The sequence below is a fragment of the Thrips palmi genome, unplaced genomic scaffold (assembly GCF_012932325.1).
Source record: "Thrips palmi isolate BJ-2018 unplaced genomic scaffold, TpBJ-2018v1 HiC_scaffold_11, whole genome shotgun sequence".
In the NCBI taxonomy this organism is placed as follows: Eukaryota; Metazoa; Arthropoda; class Insecta; order Thysanoptera; family Thripidae; genus Thrips; species Thrips palmi.
In genome coordinates, this window is record NW_023144622.1 from 5,548,159 (window position 1) to 5,569,626 (window position 21,468).

The window sequence follows — 21,468 nt, forward strand, 5'->3', positions numbered from 1 at the left end:
CTTCAGCAGCAGAAGCCCTTGCTCCTCATGCAACCTGCGGGGGCGTCTGGTGCCGGTGGCCATGGGCGTGGGGGCCCTGTCGGCCGTGCTGTCTCTCTCGCACCCTAGCGGGGCACTTCGTGAGAGCGACAGAGACAGAGCTATACCTTGCGGAATCGCTCGCGTTCGACTGCCCTGCCCCCAGACCCACGTCCACGTCAATTTCAATCTTTGGGCGCCCCCGCGGAGTGGGTGCCGAGACCAACCCCCATTACTACACTGAGAGTCCGGTCATCTGGTGCCGATCAAGCCAAGTTAGGTTGTCGGTCTCGCTGGATGGATGGATTTAAGGAATTGGGAACAAAAACGAAAATAAAATTTAAAATAGCTTTTAATATCAACTAGATGGTTGAGAGCCTTTCCTGTGCATAACTATAAGAGTCTAATTACAATTGTACAAAACATGGGTTACGGTTCAATTCAATTATTACACACTACTTCAAATCATGGAAAAGTACAAGAACCATTAATAAAGAAGGAACTAACTGCACTTGGTCACCTGTCTGTATAAACAAACAGCTGCATTACATATCGGTTGAGTCTAACTACTAACCCAATATTTACAAACAATCCTGGGACACACAAGAGGACAACTACAAGACACCACAAATTAAAAGGAAAAAGAAACAAGTGTTTCTCTGATTTTTCAAGTGACCAACTATGACACAAACAATAAGGTCAAGAAAAGTAAAGAAAAAGTTCATATACATACATACTTGTAGGATATACAAAAGAACTGAAGAGCTGCTCAAGCAGAAGGTTGCAGCTACAACAAAAATCCATGCTAACTTCATAAAGTACCAATCATCGATACTGCAATAAGGAATTGAATCAGAAACAAATTTAATGATTACAAACAAAATTCCATGATCAGAAAAAATTTCACTTCCAATTAGCAGCTAAGCTTCACTGTGCATCCATTCCAAGCATTCAAGCAAACCTCCAATTAAAATAATTAGACAATTAATTCCTTCATGTTTATGTAATAAGTTAGATGAATGAATATGTACAGTTCCAAAAGGCAACATTTTTCATAAGCGTTATATGAAAATAGAATACAACATAATAAGTCAGGGGTGATGTATGTCAATCGTTGGAAAAACAAATATGATACTTCATTTATAACTTGATTTCATTAAAACATGATATCGATATTATATGCGACCCCATTGACATAAAATGTTGGCCAAGACAAATAAAACTAGAGGTGAAGGAAATGGCCTTCACCTGATTAATACACACAAACAATTGTAGGCAAACAATTCATTCCAATCAATATGTAAAAATAAAAATCTTATCAAAATACTATTTTACAAATTTATAAAAAAAAGAAAGATTTCAATAGTATGTTATTCCCCTATGGTTTGTACCAACTCTCGCACACACTAACACACACACCTGTGCCACAACACAATCATACAGTCTTTTACATGCAACATTTTATGTCAACAGAAGATAATTAACAGAGTCAACTTTCTGGTATTAAGTATTAAAATGTGCAAATCCTAGCTGTTACAATTTATCTCTCAGGCACTTTATTTTCTGGACAAAGAAAGCTTCAAGGGACTCTGCACATTTGTAGAATGGGGACTCCTTTGGATTGTAGTATCTACAGTTATCAAAAATCTTTGTCATATCACCTATGAACTCACTGAGCTTATTGTAAGAACGTTCGTTTATTCTAAGCTCAATGGTTTGAAGATCTGATAAAAAGACAGAAAGAAAAAACAAGTTAGCAGAGGAACATACATTATTAAATTAAATTTTCAACTGAGTGTGTTTTAACATTTAAATTGAGGTTCATTAACTTACCCATGGGTTCTTTAATGACTTTGTAATAGTCGGGGGCTTCATTAGGATCTACAGGTTCCATGAAAGGCCAGGCACTCTTGTGACTCTGAAACAAGACAAGTAGAACAGTCAGAGTTGTTATTGGTATTAATGAATATTGAAGAAGCCATTGTATTGAGAGAAACTCACCTGCAGCTGCTTGTATAATTTGCGCAGGGAATCATAGTCCTTGTTTGACAAGTTCTTCATATTTGCATTGTTAATTGCAGAGCTCTTCTGACATCCTGGACAAGTATATTCATCAATATTGTCTGCTTCTGACTGAAGGATACCAACACATCTACCATGGAACCAATCTTGACACCGGTCGCAGCAAATGTAGAATCTAGGAAAAAGATTATTGATATAATAGATGGTTTCAAATCAGGTAAAATGCCAATTAATTTTTTGAATAACTTACTGAGATTCATCATAGGGCTGCTTGCAGATACAATACAGTTCCTGCGTATCCCGAGCATGTCTGCATTCTGTACAGACAAACTCAGACATCGTCTTGCTCATCTCTTCAGTAATGCCCACACAGTCACCGTGGAACCAATTATTACAAAGGTCACAGCCAACATAGAATTTGGTTTCATCATAGGGTGTTCGGCACAAGCAGTAAAGTTTCTCTTTGCGGCGAGAACCACCTCCACGACCGGGTGGAGACTGGTCATCACTTCGACCTGGTGGACGTCCTTCGCCTCTAGAATGTTTCCTGCTACGTCCGCCACCACTGACAACAGTGGGTGTTCCTGTAGTGAGTGCAGTGGCAGCAGTGGCCTGAGACTTGCGCCTGGCACTGCCACCTGCGGTATTGCCGGCACTGCGTACTTCATCTTGTTTGTTACGCTCTGCTTTGGTACGAGCTGCTAGTTCCATCGACAAATCTTGCTGTAATACATAATAGAAAAATGTTACAGTGGCAGGGACTTATAATGGACAAAAATCTTTCAAACTGAACCTTGATGGCAGCAAATTCTTACCTGAATCTCAATCTGCATTTCTTTCTCAAGTAAGGCACGCTTTTTAAGAATGTCTTTCTTAAGCAATTCTTTGTGGCGGAACAAAATAACCTGCAGCTTCTGGCTTACAGCAACACGCCGGCGTTCATCCGCTGCTTCCTTCACCTTCTCCTTGCGAGACTTGGAGCTTACAGGAGTTCGCTCGTGTCTCTCAACCCTCTCTTCAGGTTCAGGCCTAAAAAAAGTAACAAAGTAAATTAGTTGAAGAAATACTTTGTAGTGATTGGCAAACTGCGGTGTGCTACTTACTTCTGCTCCACGACAACTTTGGTGGCCTTGCTGCGTTTCGCTGGGGGTGGATCCAAGTGCTGCACAGGTTGAGGCGCTGGCTGGGGCGCCGGTTGGGGCGCGGGCCTCTTTCTCGCTGGCGGCCTGCTCGGTGGAGGCGGCGGCGGGGGCGTCGGAGCGACGGGCGTTCCCGGTTCTTGTCTCGAGCGCTGCTTCTCCTGGAAGCGCTGGAGCTGGAGAAGCTTCTCCTCAATCTCCGGGTTTAGATTCTCCTGTTTCAGAGCGCTTCGAATGGTTTGCTGGATGTAATCAGGGGTGACGACAAACTTGTTGGAGGCTGAGGGAGTTGATGATTGATCCGAAGTAGGTGACGCTAGGCCAGAATCAGCATCTGCAAGACAAGAAAGAATTCGAAATTCAAACCGGGTACTAGTAATAAAGTAAAAGTAGAATGTTTTTTGTTTTTTTTTAAGACTATACTAACCTGATTGGGGTTGACCATTCACCAAGACTTGTCTGGTTAGTTGACCAGCAACTTGGCCTTCCTGGACGGGCTTCACCAACTTCCGAGGCGACTGCGGTGCAGCAGCCAAGGCAGGAGTTGGACTGGCTGGGACAGCCGGCGCAGCAGCCTTTGGAGGATGCACTGCCAGGTAAATTTTGGTTGGGCCCAGTAGTGTCTTGTTGCCCTGGGCTTGTGCTGTAAAGGCAGAAAGCAACATGATTTGCCATTCTGAAATGATGCACTAAGAAAGGGAACTAGAAGATATTTACCGTTCAGCAGTTGCTGTTTCACCTGTTGCTGGACTAGCGCCAACTGCTGCTGGGTGAATTCAGTTCCCTGGACACCTTGTAGAACAATGCGAGGGCCTTGCCCAGTGTTCACAACTTGAGCGGTTATGCACTTGATAACGGTGCCAGGAGGCTGGCCTGCCATCAGAGACCTCTCAATGTCTCGTTCCTTTTCTTCTTCAGTCTGCAAAAAGAAGATATATACAATAAATTGTACTTTACACTTCCCTGCAGGGATTATTCAAAAGAAAATGCTGTACCTTGACGGGAGTCAGTGCGGCGGGTTGTGCTTGAGTAGCTGGAGCCTGTTGATCAGTGGGAACAGTTTCCTGTTGTCCACTTTCAGCCACTCCTTCCCCTTCCACTTGAGTCTCAGCCAAGCCCTCTTCCACACCCTGCGATACCTCCTGCGCAGGTTGCTCTGCCTTGGGCTCTGGTTGTGCAACCTGCAGTTGAACTGTCTGACTCTGTGAAAATAGAAAACACAGTTGTACATTTCCCATCTCTGAGGACTTTCGAATAGAAATAAACAGCACTTTTAAAGACAAAGATGGACCTAGCCTATGCCTAGCACAAATTCACTACCACAGGCACCCACCTGCGGTGAAGGTACCAGGACATGGCCCTGCTTCAGAAGCACCTGCTGCAGCGCCTGAGCCTGCTGTGCTTGGGCTGGACCAGCGGCCCGTAGCACTAAGTTCCCCATACCCACCATCTGCCGCACATGCACAGGCAACAAACGCCACACAGGTCATAACAAGTAGAGAAATAAAAAGACGGATTGCACTGACTAACAGCATCTATTTTGAGAATGTTCCATCTGGTCTATGGTGTTACAAAAGCTAATTATTCTATTCTAGGAAAAAATGATGGAATGCAGAAAAAACTTGAGTAAAAGTAGTAAACTATTTCAAATCTAAATGAGAACTAGTAAAAAGTATTCTTAAAGAACATTTTTGAGAAAAGGGTCCACAGACATTCTAAACAACGCCTGCACACCTTATAGGAAGAGATATGCCCAATTTAGAGCCTGGCCCACGTGATACCACAAGAAAACAGCACACACTAAGAGAAGAGGACCTGACTATCCAAGTCGGCTACCATGCCAAAAGAAAAGTATTTTTGCTCTCACCTGCGGCGCAAGAGGAGGCACAGGGACGCCAGTTCCTGCTGTTGGGGTCCTTATGAGAACCTGCTGACCATTCACTGTGGCAAGGGTAAATTTACCAGCAGCAAGCTGTTGGGCTAACCCACTGTTTGACACCAAGACCTGCTGACCAGGAGCGTTCTGGATCAAAAATTGTTTTGTCAGCTGTCCACCAGGCCCAGGTCTCACAAGGATCTGCTGTCCTTTGCTCTGGATACTCTGGATAGTCTTTGGAGTAACCGCCACAGCAGTGGTGGGTGTGGTGGGGGTAGCAGCAGCAGCAGCTGAGCTTGCTGCGGCTTGAGGTGAGCCTTGAATTGCTCGAACAATGGTTGGTGTCTTTTGCACAAGGCCAGTGTTGGGAACTGCTATTCTAGTGGCAGCAGGAGATGCCTGGCCAGGCGAAGCTGTGGTATTTAACACATGCAGCTTTCCATCAGGCATCTGCACAAGTTGTTGGCCTGAAATTTAAAAACAACATTAGCATTTTAAACTGTTGAGATCAACACACTATCACAGATAAATAAATCTTGGTTTCTTTTCATTTCATCTATGTGAAATAATTGAAGACTTGCCTGGCATCAGCCCCTTGACTTGGATTTTACCATCAGGTTGCTTGAGGATCTGCACTCTCTGCGGCACTATTTGAGGCGAGGCTGGAGTTTGTCCTTGCACAGGAGACGCAGGAGTTGCACCCTGAATTTGGACAGTGGTTTGGGCTTGCCCAGGTGTAGGTTGAATTTTGATAAGTGACTGTTGTCCAGCTATCTGCACAGTGTTGGCTTTGGGAAGTATACTGGTGGGACCAGTGATCACTCTAGTGCCATCAGTCTTGTTTGTCATGAATACTCTCCTTGTACCTATGATGTTCTTATTGCCAGTGCCATTGTTTAGCAAAGATGTTAAAGCAGTCTTAACCTGCTGCTGACCACCACCTGGGGAGGCTGGAATGGCTACCTTTGCTACCATCTTCACAGTGCCATCTACAAATGTAAAACAAATTACAATAATTAAAAATAGCTAAATTTGGAAGTTTGCTTCAGGGAAAAGAAAATATTTGATGAATAAAACGAACCTTGTGCTTGTGAGGTGGGTACAAGTTTCACGACTTGTCCACCTGCCATTTTCACCACCTGGGTAGCACCACCAGTCTCAAGAGCACGCTTTTGTTGGTGTGCTGCACGTTGGATACGGAGTTGCTGTTCTAATTTCTCCTTAATTTCTGTGGGATTGCCTTTCACAACATTGAGAGGGGAATCAGCTCGTTGGACATTGGCATCTTTGGTAAGGGCTCCAGGTTGAGTTGATGTAACTCCAGATCGAGCCCGGGTGATAGTTTGAGTGGCTTGTCGCTCTAACAATTCACCATACTGTCTTATATTCCACAATTCAAGTTTTTCCTCATCAAGCCATTCCTCAGTGACTTGAGGCTCGGTGTTTAGAGGGGACTCGGCAAGCTTGCGTTTGCGAAGACCACTACGAATGGAAGTTACCTCTGGAAAGACGGAAAGAGAATTGTTAGTGGAGGAAGGCTTTAAGGCAGTGGGGTCACTTAGTTTTTCTGTACTATACCTCGAACAGTTTTCGGCAGTTCCAAAGGAATAACAACTTTGCGCATCAAATACTGAGTGCGATCCATGAACTGTCCTAAATGTCTGTGTTTGAGGATTTCCATAGACATGATTTCTGTGTCAGTAGTCACTTGATGTTTGCCATCATTGGTAGGTGGTTTGGCCTGTAAAGTAGATGAATTCAATACAAATTAATCTTATAGGAAAGCAAATACAATTAAATAAAAAAAAAAAAAACAAGTACAAAAAACTTACCACCATATCATCCCAGCGAAGACTTGCCCACATAATGCGGAGCTGGTGTGCAGCAGCAGCCAGTGAGCGAATGTTGACAGTGCGGTACAGCCAGCATGTTTTGAAAAGAGGACGAGAACATTGGTAAGGCCATGCTTGAGGGTTGGCTTTGGCCTGATGGTGGAATCCACTAACAGCCATTTTCCCTCCTAATCTTGACAGTTTCCGTAGTTCAGGGGTGGATAGAATCAAAGCACTACGTTTCTTTGAACGAGATACAAAGTGAGAATAGCTAGGATATTTTACTGGGTTCCGCTTCTTTCTCTTGTCAGTCACAACTGTAGTCACTCTTTTGAGATAGACTTTTCCAGATGTGCTAGCAGTGGAATACATTTTCCCTTCATCATCTTTTGAGACAATTGTTTGGCGGGTGACTGCATGACCTCTTGTGGAAGTTGTGGTGACACCCCCTTGGTTGGCTCTCACTGCCATGGCACTGTGATCAATTCTCTTCTTAGATGTTAGGATAGTATTTAAAAGCGAGCCACTACAAAGAAAATAAAGTGACCAATTGATTAAATTAATACACACACGCACAAAAAAAAAAAAAAAAGAAAGTTACTTCACAACTATGTTACTTACGTTGCAGGTGTTGTTGATGTTACTTGGGTAGTGCTTGTTTCAGATACAGTGGATGCATTGCTAGCACTCACGCTCTGAACAACTCCTCCAACAATCTTGACTTGTTGATGACTGGTTGTGACAACCTGGCTTGTAGTAGTGGTGGTGACAGAGACTACTGCTTCCTCAGCTGATTTTTCATCTTTCATTTCAACATCCTGGTTCTCAGACTTAACGTCTGAGTTAACTTCAACCTCATTGCAATCTGGAGTAGTAGTATCAGCCACTTGAACTTCATTGGTGGAATCAGGGGCTGATTTTAGTCCCTCTGAAGAACTGGGGGTTTCTGTTTCTTCTTTCTTAGGAGCAACATCGTCAACTTCAACATCGCCATCTTCATTCTTTACTTCTGATGAACCATCAGCTCCTTTCACACCAGATTCCTCTTTGATTTCAGTTTTGGGCTTTTTGACAACAGGACCAGCAACAGAGTGCAAGTCCACATCACAAGTGGTTGCGGATGCAACAGCAGACTCCAAATCCTTTATAATGGCATCACTGATAACTTCGGCACTTTGCTCTTCTGCAACACAATAATAAGTTAATAGTAACTTCATTAAGATAGGCACATGAAAATAAGAACATAATGATGAACCAGATTCCAACTGACCTTCTTTCACAGGTAGAGACTTTGAAGCAGAAGCGCTATTAGCCTTACGAAGTAGAGTTAAAAGATCTGCTCGGAGTCGTATTTTCTGCATACAGATGGGTGAATAGCAAGTATTCACACATGCAGCTGCCAGCTGATTACTGTTGTTAACAGGATCTGAAAATTTTAAAATAGGATACGAATTAAAAATACCTACCAAAGGAAAAAAGATGAATAAAATAATATGGTTGATAGATAAACTTACTTGAAGCTTGAAGGTTACATTCTTGAGAATAACAGACAAGTCCTTTGCCTAGATTATTCAAAGTCAATAGTTGCTGTTTCAAGAGAGCAACTTTGCGAGAAACAACATGATAATTTCCATCTCGATCTTTTACTTTGGTGGCATTTCCTTGAAGTATTCCATCCAGAGATGATTCAGCCTCCATGTCACTACCATCAGCTTCCTCAGTATCAGGTTCGGGAGAATCACCCTTGCCAGGTTCCTTGGACTTCAAAGGAAAAATATATTGGTCAATTATATGTTAAATAAAACAAAACAGTGCCACAGAAGAACCAAATAGTTACCAGCTGAGCCAAGCGCTTTTCTTCTAAAACTTTCAAGGTCATACGGCGGCTAAGCAATTCATCAAGACGAGACCGGCGAGCCACTTTAGGATAGTGTAATCTGACATTGGATGCCAATGCAGCACTGATATTGATTTCCTCAAACTCACTGATTGGAGGAAGAACTTGAAGATTTCTAAGTGCATCTGGAATAGTGATAAACTCAATAAGACACAGAAGCTCTAAATGTATTGATTTAATAGACATGGTTTCAAAACTTACTTGCAGCAGCTGGAGTTAAACCACAGTCATCAGCTGCTATCTCCTCTTCAGTTTTACCCTCCTTCCACCTCTTTTCCAAAAACTTGTATGTGTTTGGATCAACTTGCAGAATTTTCATCCCAGAGTCATCTGAAACAAGATAGTAGTGATTTAAACAACACTGGTGATGAGATCTAAACAAAAAAATGAAGACCAAACACAACTAATCACATACCTTTAACTCGCACAAATATTTTCTGAGGACCAGCTCTCAATCCCATCTTATGACAGTCCTGAATGACAAATTTGCGAACTGTGGAGAGCCACAACCACCCCCACTGGCCATGGACTCGATATTCCTCACCCTTCTGCTTCCATACCAGATGTTTGAGGCCTAAAGTGTACTTGACAAAGTTGTAAGTCAAGCGATTACGCTCTTCTTCATCCTGAAACAAAATGAATGCATTCCAGTTATCAAAATTCAGGTTCATACAATTAAATTGTGGGTATGTAATAATAAGTACAAGAAAGCAAGGCAACCATTGTGAACCAATTTACCTCTTTGTCTTTCTTTTCCTTCTTTTCAATTCGTTTCCGCTCTTCCCTATCATTAGCAGTGATTCGTTGTAACTTGACATGGCCTAGTTGATCATGCCAGACAGAGGCATACACAACAGGCTTGATGCAAACTGATAATACAGTAAGAACACGTGCAAAATCTTTGGGATTAATACATTTTCCAACAGTTTCAACCCATGGCTTCCTCATTAAATGCCAATTGGGGTGCATGAAAGGCGGCTGTATACTTGACTCTAACTGAAGAAGTGTTAAACGAAGTGTGTTGACAAGAATTGATCTCGCTCCTGTAAAAAACAAAATCTTAGTAAAATAAACTAAAGACGATTGACATCTTTTTACAAGTAGAAATAATTAATGACCATGAGTTGCACCCATCCACTTGAACTCTGCAGCTGGTGTAAGTGAAAATTTGTGGGACAGGTGTCTCTTTTTGTCTCTTTCTTCATTACGTTGTGGTTTATTGAGAGCAGCTGCATTGGTTGCATAGTTATTGGTATAGGTTTTAAACCCATTTTCCATTCCAAGTTTAAATAAGAATGTCCCTGAAAGAACAAAGTCAAGACATCAATGGAAGCAACTTACCACCAATATAAGGCAAACTTAAAAAAGGAACATAGAATGAAAAAAAAAAAAAAAAAAAAAGGTGAATAATAATTTTTAAAACACATACCAGTAGCAATTTGTTGTGCTTTGAGCCTTGTCAACCTAGTCTCTTTATCTAGAAGGCCATCTTTTTCCTCATCCTTAGAGGTAATAGCTGTGCTGCGTCTCTTTAGGTCATCCATATTAAATGTTCTTGGTTGCAAAGATCCAGTTTTGGACCGTGTCACTCTTTCAGAAACCCTGCGGCCTGTTATACAACATTTGGACAATTAAAAGATTGGTAAAAAATCTGCTACTTAAGTGCTTTGCATCTGACACACTTACGGGTTGTTGTTTCTTCCTCCTCTTCTTTCTCTTCACTCTTAACACTGTCTGGGCCACTGTCATCACCCTTTGACATGGTCACTAAAAAAAAAAGGACAAACATTGATAAGTTAGATAAGAATTCTAATCATCCCAAAAAGTGTGCAATAACCCAGTCTAATTGTACCTGTGGTGGTTGAAGTGGTAGTTCGTGTGAATGTGGTAGTAACTTTCTCAGAATCCTCAGTTTCTTTAGTTAAGGTGGTTGTAGTCTCAGTAGTCTCCTGAAAAACACATACAATTTAAACATTGATGCAAAAAGGCAATGGCGGAACTTTGTAAAGAATAGAAGAAGGTTTAAACATACAACTGTCACAGGAGATGAACAAGAAACTTCTTCTTCAATAGTGGTTTCTTCATCACAGGGCAATTCGTCATCCATCATGATGTTGTTCCTGCGGGCCTCAGCAGCCTCACGATCACGTCGTTCCTTCTCCCTTCTCTCCTCTTCTTCCTTAATTTTGCGCTCGGCACGTTCCTTTTGTGCCTTTACAATTTGGGCTGTTAAAACAGGAGAGAAGTCATTGAAATCAGATGGCAAGACTATTTTATACCATTTCTCAAATTGATTATCCTCTCAGACCTACCATTTTCATAATCAAAATAAGATTTTTTATTTCCTTTACTTTGGCTAGTTAGTTTCTCAGTTATTTCCATCTGCCGAACCATTTCTTCTCTGAAGTCACTCAATTCTCTACAAAGGGCAGCTTCCATATCATTTTCATCTAATGAATCGATTAATTCATCCAGTTGGGTTGGTGTGCTGTAGTACCAAACTTCCTCTCCTTCACTCTCACTGTAAGAAGATGGACAGATTATGGGCACTGAACAGAGGAATTGCCAAAGCGTCCTATGAATGTTTAATCTAGAACTTACACAAATAAACGCCTGCACAAAAACCAATATTTCCTGCCATGACGATCAAACCCTAGATGTTCTTGTCTGCAGAGGTTGCCATTCTTTTCTACATCTGGAATACAGTCCATCACACCTGGAACCTGCACAATGAATGTGTATAAGAATAAAGACCAGATTTGGATAAATATAATAAAGGAACAAGAAAACAAGTCCTACCCTGTGGGACTTGCAGAGACTACATTGCCAGTCTTCAGTTGGTACATCTCCAAGAGGAGGATCAACACATTCCAAATGAAATACAGCAGGGCATGTTTCACAGCACAATAGGTCTCCCAGGCGATGGCAAATTCGACAATGGTCATCATAATGGAATTTAACTGAAAACAGACCCCACAAATGTCAGAAAATTATATTAACATATTCAGAACTAAACTATGTATAAAATATTGTAAAAAATGGTAAAAACATTATCGAAAAAGTTAAGGTTTGCTCACCTTCACTAAGCAGATCCTCACGAACTGGGTTGGTGATGAGAAACTGATCTGTTAAAAACTGAAGGACCTTTAACCTGGTTTCAGTGGTTGTAAAAGGGTATTCACAATTGTTCAAAAGATCCAGAACATTCTGATCAAAATTACTGTCACTTTCTACATATGCTCTCAAGACTTCAGGCCATGTCATGGCATCCACAAAGAAAAGAGTAACATTAACAGTGTCCTTTTGATCCAACGCTCCAAAGTGAGTTTGCTGAGCATCTTCTTCACGAAGGATAGCCTTTAGCAGTGTGGTGTGAATTTCTGCAAGAAGTATGCTTTGCTCCTCACATGTGACGGCAGCACAGAAGTCTTCGACTCTGAAGGGAGACAGGCGAACCAGCGCTCTGAAATGTCGCAAAACTTCATAGATGCTCAAGGCTTGCATGACAAGTTCTCGTGGAACCAACAAATCTTCTGATGGCTTGGGCAGCTCCAGGGGAGGGAGTTCTCTGTTCTGAAGCCATAACGGTTCAGGACTGGGAGCCCTTTGATAATAAGACCTACGAGCACCACCATCCGCTGTGCTGAAGCTAGATAGCGAGAAGTCACTGTCACTAGAAGGATCATCCCCTTCAAAACTATCTTCACTTTCAGTCTTGAGATCATCGTCTTCTTCACTCTTCCCACTAGACTCATCACCAAAATCAGAGCCATAATGGTAGTCTGAATCCTTCTCCACAGCGTCCGGGTTATAACCTCTCCTCGAGCCATAACCTCCTCCTCTGCCCTTCCTTGAATGTTCTCTACCGCCTCGACCTCGTTTCTTCCGCCGGTCCCGAGTGACAGGGGAAGAAGCTCGGGACTGTGTTGGGGTACTCGGCTGCGAGCTGGGGGTTTCTTGACCAGTACCTTGCTGATTAAGAAGGTACTTTGGCTTCTTCATGAGATGGTATTGAAACTTCTTTGGCCTTTCCATCACCACGGATTTTGGGGGCCGCCCCCTCCGCTTGGTTCCTCTTCCAGTCATCTTGGTAGCTTGACGTCGAGCACAGATCACAATATCACACGTGGTTCACACAAACACTTCATTGTATACAAATAGTAATGACACAACTACACGAAAACGTAATCCATGTTTACAGTCTGGTCTTTGCGCCATTTTTCACTCAAGTCACGTGACCAAGCAACCCCCTGGGCGCAAATCGCGCCACCAGTACGATTCAGACACTACTTAGGTATGTAATCAGCCCCTCACATTTGTTTTGGAGGTATCACAACACAAGCACTGAACAAATCGATGCGCGCGGCAATTTCTACGCACCGACGCGAAATAGCAGGCGAAAAGACAGCGTCCTAACCGCAATGAGACGACGCCTGTGATTGGCTCATTTGGGACGCCGCCATGACACCAAAGAAATGATTATTCACTTCGAAAAAGGCCAGCCGCAGATTAAAGAGTTGCGCCAGCAAAGATGAACACTTTTAACGGACCGGAATCTTAAAAATTGCACTTAAAATAAAATTGAAATACACGCCAAAACTCGGGATTTAGTAACGGCTATCACACAAAAAAACACTTGCCGCCCAATCCGCGTTAGGTTACTAGCGGCGCGGCGTCAAAGATGGCAGCGTAGTCAACGCGTGGCGTTGAGGGAACAGCATCTTCGACGTCCTGCTTAGCTCAACGAACTTGCAGCTTGCCGCTTGCCGCAGCGTACTCAAAGGTGATGCGGGCTGGCCTGCTTGACCGCCTGGTTTTGATCTGATCGCTGAAGCTCGGGAGTGGATCAAAGCGTTTTCAATGTTTCCATTTCTTCGGATTTTCTCATTTTGCGCATGCCACCATCCTACGTGCGGATGTGTGCCTACTCTACCCTCTAAAAAAACGCATTAAAAATTGCGCAGTAAGTTTTAAATCTGCGCATGTAACAACTACGTCACACCGCCCGAAAAATAACCGTACATTAAGGAAGCTCTGCATGAGCTTTTTCAGCGCAACTAACAAAAGCGAGATATAATCAACATTAAAAGACACTCGTGGAAGGTCTACTTGGGCCCTTCATTCATTGAACCCAAGCCCGCCAAGTACCTGCGCGCGCAGCTAAATCACATACCAACATACATAAATTAAATGAATTTACTGGGCATTTTTTTAGGTTAACGTTTAGGTTAAAATATTGTCTGTAATAAAAACAAGTATCCATCTTTCTATTCAAAATTGTCGCGCGTCAACAAAAACGTCCAAAGTTTTGGAAAACGTGTCCCACATTTCGTGTAGAGCTGTTGGCAGAGTGAAAGGGACTTGCTCATCCTTGTTCAAAGAAGATCAAGGGACATTTGTTAAGCCCCCATTCTATTCAGATTGTTTAAAATCCAAGTTTCTATTTGTGTGAATCAAGCCTCGAGATCCAACGGTCAGACATGTGGTCCGGGCTGCTTTGTCAACTTTCGAAATGCAGCTGTAGAAGGGCGCGAAAAGCAATAGTACGGAAGAGCCAACATGCAAAAGACAAATCACAACTTCACTGCCTCGTATTTTCTAATTTACTTCGATTTGTGAACGTGAAGAAGTATTTTAGTTCTTAGAACACGAGAAAATTTAATTTCCTGACGCCCTTAGCGAGTGTCAGTGACGAAGGAAAAACTCGAATGCAGGTGCACACGAAGGAGAAAATTGTTAGCGGGAAATTCAAACTCTGCTTAGCAATGTCTGTGTATTTTTTGTGGCAAGCAATGTAACTGGCTAATTTGAACTCAACACAGCATTTATTACATTTTGTTTTAACTTTTCCGATGAAATTTGACTCGGCAGCACACCGCACAAAGCAGAAACTGCAGCTAAAAAATAAAGAAAAGAAAGTTGCAGATCAAGGTGCCATGAATGCCAACCTTCCCGTTCACTTTTCGACTATGATTTTGCTCCAAAATTGTCTGTTTTCTGTGCCGTGACAGACACGTTGCCCAGCAGAACGCGGTGACTGCCAGTCGGGCTGACACAGTTTCCAATCAACCATGGACGTCGACGAGGGTCTAGTGATGGCCGAAGCCGAAGACCAGGACCCCGACGTCTCTGCACCCCTCCAAGCACAAGCGGCTGCGTCGTCTTCACCCTCTCGAGACAGGATTCGTTTAGTTCCAGCCCCACGCAAAAGGGGCCTTTGGAAGAGGAAGCAGGATTCAAGCATGAAGCCCAACGTGGTCGTGGATGAAATGTTCCCCGAAGGCGCTGGTCCATACATGGACATAGATGAGGTACCTGTTTTACAGCTTGGTTTCCCTTGGGAAGGACCTAACCTCCCCATTCTGTTGTCTTAAAGTGTCATTGTTCCTGTTCCTATATTTTCTGTGCATTGTGTTACTGGTCATTAGCCAGTAGTGGTGCTATAAGCCATTGGTTGGACAATGGTTTGTTTGCTTTCTATTTTGTCGGCTAACTGATTAAACCGCACAGTGCCTTGGATGTCATTTCTCATCCATAGTCCAAGCTAATATTGGTCTATTGATACGTTTTGCTGTCTGAAATGTCAATAAACTTATATCAGGTTTGAGTGTTCTAACAAATCTTTGCGGTTTGCAGCCTGGTGGCTCCAGTGGACTTCTGATGGACCTAGCCGCCAATGAGAAGTCGGTTCACACGGATTTCTTCAACCGTAAGTAGTCTACTGGTTTAACATTTTGGTAGATTTAGTCTCATTTTGAGGATGACTCACAAGGTTATTTGCTAGGAAAGAGACTGTTTTGAGAGACATATCAGCTAAAGCACGTTCAATGCTCATCTCTCATTCATCTGAATGAGAGACTTATCCACAACTTCTAGTCTTTCTTAACCTTGTGAATCTGATTGTCATTACAACTACTCAATTTTTAAGAGGCCTTCACACTTCTCTTACAATTGTAACTGTGCCTTTTGCAGAATTTGATGACTTATATGATGATGAAGATTTGTCATGAGCATCACTTCACCCCTTGATGAGTACCCTTGATCAATCGGACTTATTTTTGCACCAAGTTCCAGCCAATTGATTTGGTGCTTTGATATGTGCCCTACCCATCCTGAGTTTGCTGACCCATGTGACAGATGCTAATTCATTAGAACTAAGGCATCTGGAAACTTTTGTTTTGTTTAACTAGTTTAATTTTGTGTATTTGTACATATGTATTCCTTGTAAAGTAAAGACTGGAGTGTGTTTCAATGACCATAGCGTAGGTTTTTTTTTTAAAGGAAAATAAAGAAACATACCAAATAACTTTCATTTCCTTTATTAAAATGTAACTATACAACATGATCACTTACAGCTCATTAAACCTGTTACTTAAATTTATATTTTAATATTTAAGATTCAATTAAAATTGTCTCAGCAGAATTATCCAATCAGGCTCTTATAAACAATGCATCATCTTAGTATCACATCTGTTGTTTGCACCATCCCAAAAATTTAGGGATGCATGTTGCTTTGCTTTGATCAACTTAGATTTTGTACACACCATTGTATACACAACTGAGAATAGCATCTGCTAAATGACGAGCTTCAGGTGTGACTGCAGTCACAGACCAGCAAAAGAAAGAAGCCACTTCGCCACTGTTCAGTATCAAATTTGCAAACTGAATGTTCCCATTGGACAAGTCTAATAACTACAGATCTTGGATAGAAAAAAAGTAGGACTCAATTAAAATTTGTTTTGTGGGGAAAGGTAAAACAAACACCAAAAGACCTTATCAATACTGATGACAGTTTGCATCTAACATTCACTGATATGTGAAATTTTTAAAAATTACTGCACAGGGAAAAGTAGAGGAGTTGGTCTAACAGGGCCTCCACAAAATAAATAAATAAATCTACCAGTTTGAATCAACATATCTAACCATGAGTATGTATTCAGGAAACAACTGAAGTATTGCTGAAGTAACCTGCTTTTCTTTCCACTATTACAGCAACTGCTTTAAAAATAAGTACTCAATCGTTAAAAAAAGAGAGAACAAATACAGTAACATCTGTTCAGAGCACTCACCAAAACAATTATAAGCAATAGTAATAATATTTATAATAATAATAATGACAATTATAATAGTTATAATTACAACAACATTAAAAAATGGGATGTGAATCATTGTCGATAATATCACTAGCGTTTCTTACAAAGAAACTGCATCACATCTTGGCATCAAATAGGACTTGCGCAAGGGGTTGTGGAGGAGTGTTTTAAAGCGTAGCACTCATCACCTTAAATGAAAGTAAGGGGTTCTTTCTTTGCTCGAAAGCAAAATTGCACTTCCGTTTTGCAGGGGAAAAACAAAAACAGGTGACCACACAATATTTGACAAAAAAAAATTAAGCAGCAGACAAGACTGTTTTCCTTTCAGATGACAAGTATAACTATCTAGATGATATCAATTCGAAACATACCCTGAAATTTAAGAAGAAATTGTGAGTTGCATGTGCTCATAAGCTGGCAAAGAAGCAAACCAGGACTAAGAAGTTCTGCTTACTGAAAACTTGGCAAACCTACACATGATTGATTTATCTACAGAATCCAAATTCACTCTACCTTCAGCTAGCTGAATAAATCTAAATCCAACACAGACATTTTGTTAATGATGTTATAGTTTGCTGGAATGCATTCAATTTGAAACACATCAATCATTACGGTATTTATTCACAACCTCTCTTCAATTAAAGGAATATTGTTGATCTACTGTAACAAAAATATGATGCACATTCATCTGGACCTTTATGTTACTTGTTAACTGTGGCCTAATTTCATGTCTAAATGACTGCACAAAATCATAAAAAGTGATGCTCATGGCTAATGTCTGTCTAAATAAGAGCAGAATCCTGTACTGCAACGAGGCAGCCAATGGAGATTGTCCGCATGCAAATGAATCAGTCAAGAGTCTAATACTCTGACAAATACATCAATTTATTCCACTTTATGAACATATATTTTATGGTATCGGGAAGTCATAAGGATATGATCAATCCAGGATGGAAAGACTTTTAAATGATGCAACGATAGCATCCATTGGCAAGATTCCAGAATACAGCAGTTTCTGTAACCGACTTACAAAAGACCATCTGGGTTACTGAATACTATGAAACCTTTCCATCCTCTTACAAAATAATGACACATCAAAGCAGCACTTAGTGCAGGACAATTAAAATTGCCACTCTCACAATAGATCTGAAAAATATTAGACACCCTGTCTTAGATGCAGTCCATGTTGGTAGATTCATAATATCTACTGTAGAAATCAAGCTCTGCTGACTTGCAGTAGTTTCTTAGTAAATGAAAGTGAAAGAATGAGTTTTAATGAGGTTTATTTCAGTACAGATAGAACATTTTTTTTTCACTTAGTGTTGACTTGCCTCATAATGAACCCTTTTTTACTGCAAAATAAAAAGATTCCACTTTTAATTTTGTCAAGAGAGGAGGCTGATCTCAGCCTAGTGCTGCTATACTGAGTCCATAGATACAACTCACTCACATTCATACTCACTCTCTCACTTACTGACATCTAAATCACACACAGTCACACAAATTATAGCTAATCTTTCACTAAAAGAAAATCACCCTGGCGTAACAACTATGCTAAAACATTTTAAAATAGACATATCATCTAATTTCAATACACTTAAATTTCAGAGATATTTTTTGATACTCAGTATCTATAAGAAGCCAAATGTTATATGAAAAAAATAATTTATGATTGAAGCTTTGCTTTCATAATAAAAGTTAATTCCTCATTTGGTTAAATTTTGTCTTCTACATGTAGGTACAAAACATGAATTAAATTTATGTACATGATGATTTTTCAGCTATCTTTTCATATAAAGCAAAATTTTGCTGAAAAATACTAACAGTTTTTTTTAAGATTTTACCTTAATTAACTTAGATATTTGACAATTCGTCTGAAACAAGCATCATTTGAAAAGGAAGGAGAGCAGGCTTTCTTTATGGATTTAAAAATAAATACAACAAAAAACACTTGAATTGTTCTCTGAGTGCACTGGCGTTAATTAGACATAGTTTCAGATTTATGCACCTGCAGGCCTTGGGCTCCCTACTTAACAACATCATAGTTACCTGATTAACTATAAAACCCTGTACAGTCAATCTACCTTTGATGCATTGACACATCACTCAAATTTCTACGAGTTTTAAAATTCATTGTACATCTCTACAACATCATTCAATGCAGGCTATTTTTTAAAATAACTAAGGGAATAGTCTAGGAGTAATCTGGAAACTTTTAGGAAGAAAATTCATTCTGCAAAGCATTGGTACAATTTCTGTGAAAAAGAAAGAAAGACGTGTGAAATTTTTGGCACGTCCCACTCACCCTTTGACAGAGGTGATTGGGACACCCTGTATTGTTGATCTCAGGACTCCATGTAATTGAGATGATACAATATTTTGTTCTCACTTCCCTTGTGATGAAGACAATTTTCTGTACAATGGGCCATATGGTAATTTAAATGTCATTTACAACATGATTGGTCGGACACTCATGTGGCAGGCATCTACAGACTACCAACATGAAAAAGGGGCAAGCTTATGTCTGACCATTAGCTAGCAGAAATTTCCCCTCAAGTCATCACAGTATTATTAAAAAATAGCAATTACAAAAATACAATGTAGGTAGATGGCTGAATCATGAACCTTCACATCACCCTTTGGTCTGAATCTGTTCATCACATAAAATTTAAATGAAACTTTCACATTCACACTTACTCTATGAAACAAGACACTTAGAGCTAGACTCAAAAATTCATTCCCCCCAAACATCCCTGAAAATACACATTGTATTAAGTTAGAACTTTCTACGAGCTGTTTACAAAGCTCTTATGTGCAACAAATCAGCAATTTCCAAAAGTTAATATGGCTTTGCAAATAACTTAGGCAATGCCTAAACAATAATTCAATCCTAAACAACAATATATACAATTTTCAAAGGAATTGTTTGGTACATAAACTGACATTTAAAAAAGTGCAGTGCATTTGTTTGAACAAATGCTACTCACTTTCCGAACAAACAAATAGTGCAGAGCTCCGTGAAGCTCACATCTAGACTAAAACCAAGAGTCTTCTCTAACTTTATGCAAGTACTGGTTTCACAGCACAAAAATTCTCATCATTCCTTAAACAATAGAGAGATATAAAATTACATTAGAAGTAAGAGAAGATACCCCGGGTATAATAGGAAGACGGATAGAAAAGCAAGGAAATGGAGTTGTCGGAATGGCAGATAGATAGAAAGCAAAAGATGGGAAATGAAACACGACTTAAAATTACCTAACATTTCGTTTCAAGAGATAAAAAGAAACGGAAGGAACAAACCACATACTACAAAGATAACACAAGAGGGAATTGCCTCACACAACATTAATCTAATAATTTATGATATCACGCCACAGGCCGAGGTTTGAACTAAAAATAGAATTGAAAGAATAGTCTTCTGCTGCTTGAAACACCCGAAGACTTTACCCAGTACCAGTGATAAAATGGCATTTAGAGGTATATTCTGTTGTCTTGCTTCATTACAACCAAGCATAGACTCCCAAAATATTAAGTTGGTCATCAATAACATCATGAGATCAAGCATTGATCTCGTGATTTTATTCGGCCAAAATATGTGTCTAGTCATCTGGTTCGCACCAGTCGACTTTTGACCAGTCCGGCAGCTCCGTCTCGTAAGACCAGTCAGGTCCCTGCGGACAAAGAGCAAAGAGTGCATTGTTAAACAAGCGGTTTCCGGCTTAAAGTTGTGCATCTGAACTCTCCTTTCAATGAGGAGCCAACTGATTAGTGCGGGTACTCACTCTGAACTTCCAGGCGTGCAGGTACATGATGAGGTCCCTGGGCTTGGGGTCTCGGTAGCGCACTTTGCACTCGTAGCAGTGCGGGTCGTGGCTCATCTTGTCCTGCTGGAAGGCCAGGTCGGGGCACTCGTGGCCCGTCTGCGTGGCGACCGTCACCTTGTTGTTGTTGTTGTTGTTGTGGTGGTGGTGGTTGTTGGCACCAGTGCCGACCAGGCCGGAGGACACCCCCGCGGAGGGCAGGCTGGCCATGGCAGCGTGGCTGTTGTTGCTGCTGTTGTTGTTCAGGGCGCTAGTGTTGTTGTTGTTGTTGTGCAGGCCGGGAGACATGCAGGCGGGCCCGGAGTTGTCCTCGCAGGAGCCGCACGGCGACGGCTCTCGGCTCACGTCCCCGTCGTCGTCGTCACCTGTGGCGCAGAGAGACACGGGGCGTGAGTGGGAGCGTTGCCTGCACTGCGAGTCTGCGCATGATGAATCGCCGGGCCGTCAACTCACCCTTGTCCTCCTCCAGGTCGCGGGCCAGCGGCTTGAACATGGACAGGTCCGAGTCGCCGTCCATGCCGAGCCAGTTCTCGGCGTTGTGGATGTTGACCAGGTCGCGGATCAGCTCGTCGTCCGCCTTGCCGATCAGGCCGCCCTTGCCCTTGTTGGGCCCGAACACCACGTGGTTGTACAGCGGGTCGTTCACCACCGGGAAACCTGCCATTCACATTCGGATTTAGTCGTCAGCGGGACCGTGGCGCGGGCGGGGACCCCTGCCACCGCCAGCATAGGCCACGCGCCCAACCCGGAGGCCGACTGTAACTCAC

The 21,468-nt window shown here is 41.6% G+C and overlaps 3 protein-coding genes across 4 annotated transcripts in view; 1 reads left to right on the forward strand and 2 right to left on the reverse strand.

The window, feature by feature from the left end:
* Window positions 1-1,551: 1,551 nt before the first annotated feature.
* LOC117639653 (nucleosome-remodeling factor subunit NURF301) lies at window positions 1,552-12,870 on the reverse strand. Its single transcript, XM_034375520.1, has 31 exons — window positions 11,862-12,870; window positions 11,584-11,744; window positions 11,386-11,507; window positions 11,097-11,305; window positions 10,817-11,010; window positions 10,637-10,733; window positions 10,471-10,551; window positions 10,214-10,393; window positions 9,903-10,085; window positions 9,523-9,827; window positions 9,200-9,410; window positions 8,986-9,114; window positions 8,725-8,909; window positions 8,402-8,648; window positions 8,158-8,313; window positions 7,509-8,070; window positions 6,888-7,413; window positions 6,634-6,796; window positions 6,137-6,556; window positions 5,637-6,044; window positions 5,047-5,522; window positions 4,513-4,629; window positions 4,175-4,381; window positions 3,897-4,098; window positions 3,607-3,822; window positions 3,144-3,513; window positions 2,856-3,069; window positions 2,291-2,763; window positions 2,020-2,215; window positions 1,852-1,936; window positions 1,552-1,742 (listed from the first exon to the last, which is right to left on the reverse strand). Exons 1-31 carry the CDS (start codon window positions 12,868-12,870, stop codon window positions 1,552-1,554), a joined length of 8,295 nt encoding a protein of 2,764 aa, XP_034231411.1.
* A 1,861-nt stretch (window positions 12,871-14,731) lies between these two features.
* On the forward strand, window positions 14,732-16,086 carry LOC117639655. Its single transcript, XM_034375524.1, has 3 exons — window positions 14,732-15,095; window positions 15,421-15,493; window positions 15,757-16,086. Exons 1-3 carry the CDS (start codon window positions 14,856-14,858, stop codon window positions 15,792-15,794), a joined length of 351 nt encoding a protein of 116 aa, XP_034231415.1. The 5' UTR covers window positions 14,732-14,855; the 3' UTR covers window positions 15,795-16,086.
* A 1-nt stretch (window position 16,087) lies between these two features.
* LOC117639654 (RNA pseudouridylate synthase domain-containing protein 2-like) overlaps window positions 16,088-21,468 on the reverse strand; it is a 161,581-nt gene continuing 156,200 nt past the window's right edge. For both annotated transcript variants that reach the window (XM_034375523.1, XM_034375521.1), the window contains exons 10-12: window positions 21,155-21,358; window positions 20,663-21,066; window positions 16,088-20,551 (exon numbers count right to left, since the gene is read on the reverse strand). In XM_034375523.1, coding sequence (XP_034231414.1) covers window positions 20,480-20,551; window positions 20,663-21,066; window positions 21,155-21,358 — 680 coding nt within the window. In that variant the 3' untranslated portion in view covers window positions 16,088-20,479. The remainder of the gene's footprint in view (window positions 20,552-20,662; window positions 21,067-21,154; window positions 21,359-21,468) is intronic.

Coding starts and splice junctions, on each gene's coding strand:
- LOC117639653 (XM_034375520.1), bottom strand. CDS start 12,870: ATGACTGGAAGAGGAACCAAGCGGAGGGGGCGGCCCCCAAAATCCGTG. Junction 10,552..10,636: donor TACCACTTCAACCACCACAG/GTACAATTAGAC, acceptor TTTTTTTTTTAG/TGACCATGTCAAAGGGTGAT. Junction 6,045..6,136: donor ACCCACCTCACAAGCACAAG/GTTCGTTTTATT, acceptor TTACATTTGTAG/ATGGCACTGTGAAGATGGTA.
- LOC117639655 (XM_034375524.1), top strand. CDS start 14,856: ATGGACGTCGACGAGGGTCTAGTGATGGCCGAAGCCGAAGACCAGGAC. Junction 15,096..15,420: donor CATACATGGACATAGATGAG/GTACCTGTTTTA, acceptor TGCGGTTTGCAG/CCTGGTGGCTCCAGTGGACT. Junction 15,494..15,756: donor TCACACGGATTTCTTCAACC/GTAAGTAGTCTA, acceptor TGCCTTTTGCAG/AATTTGATGACTTATATGAT.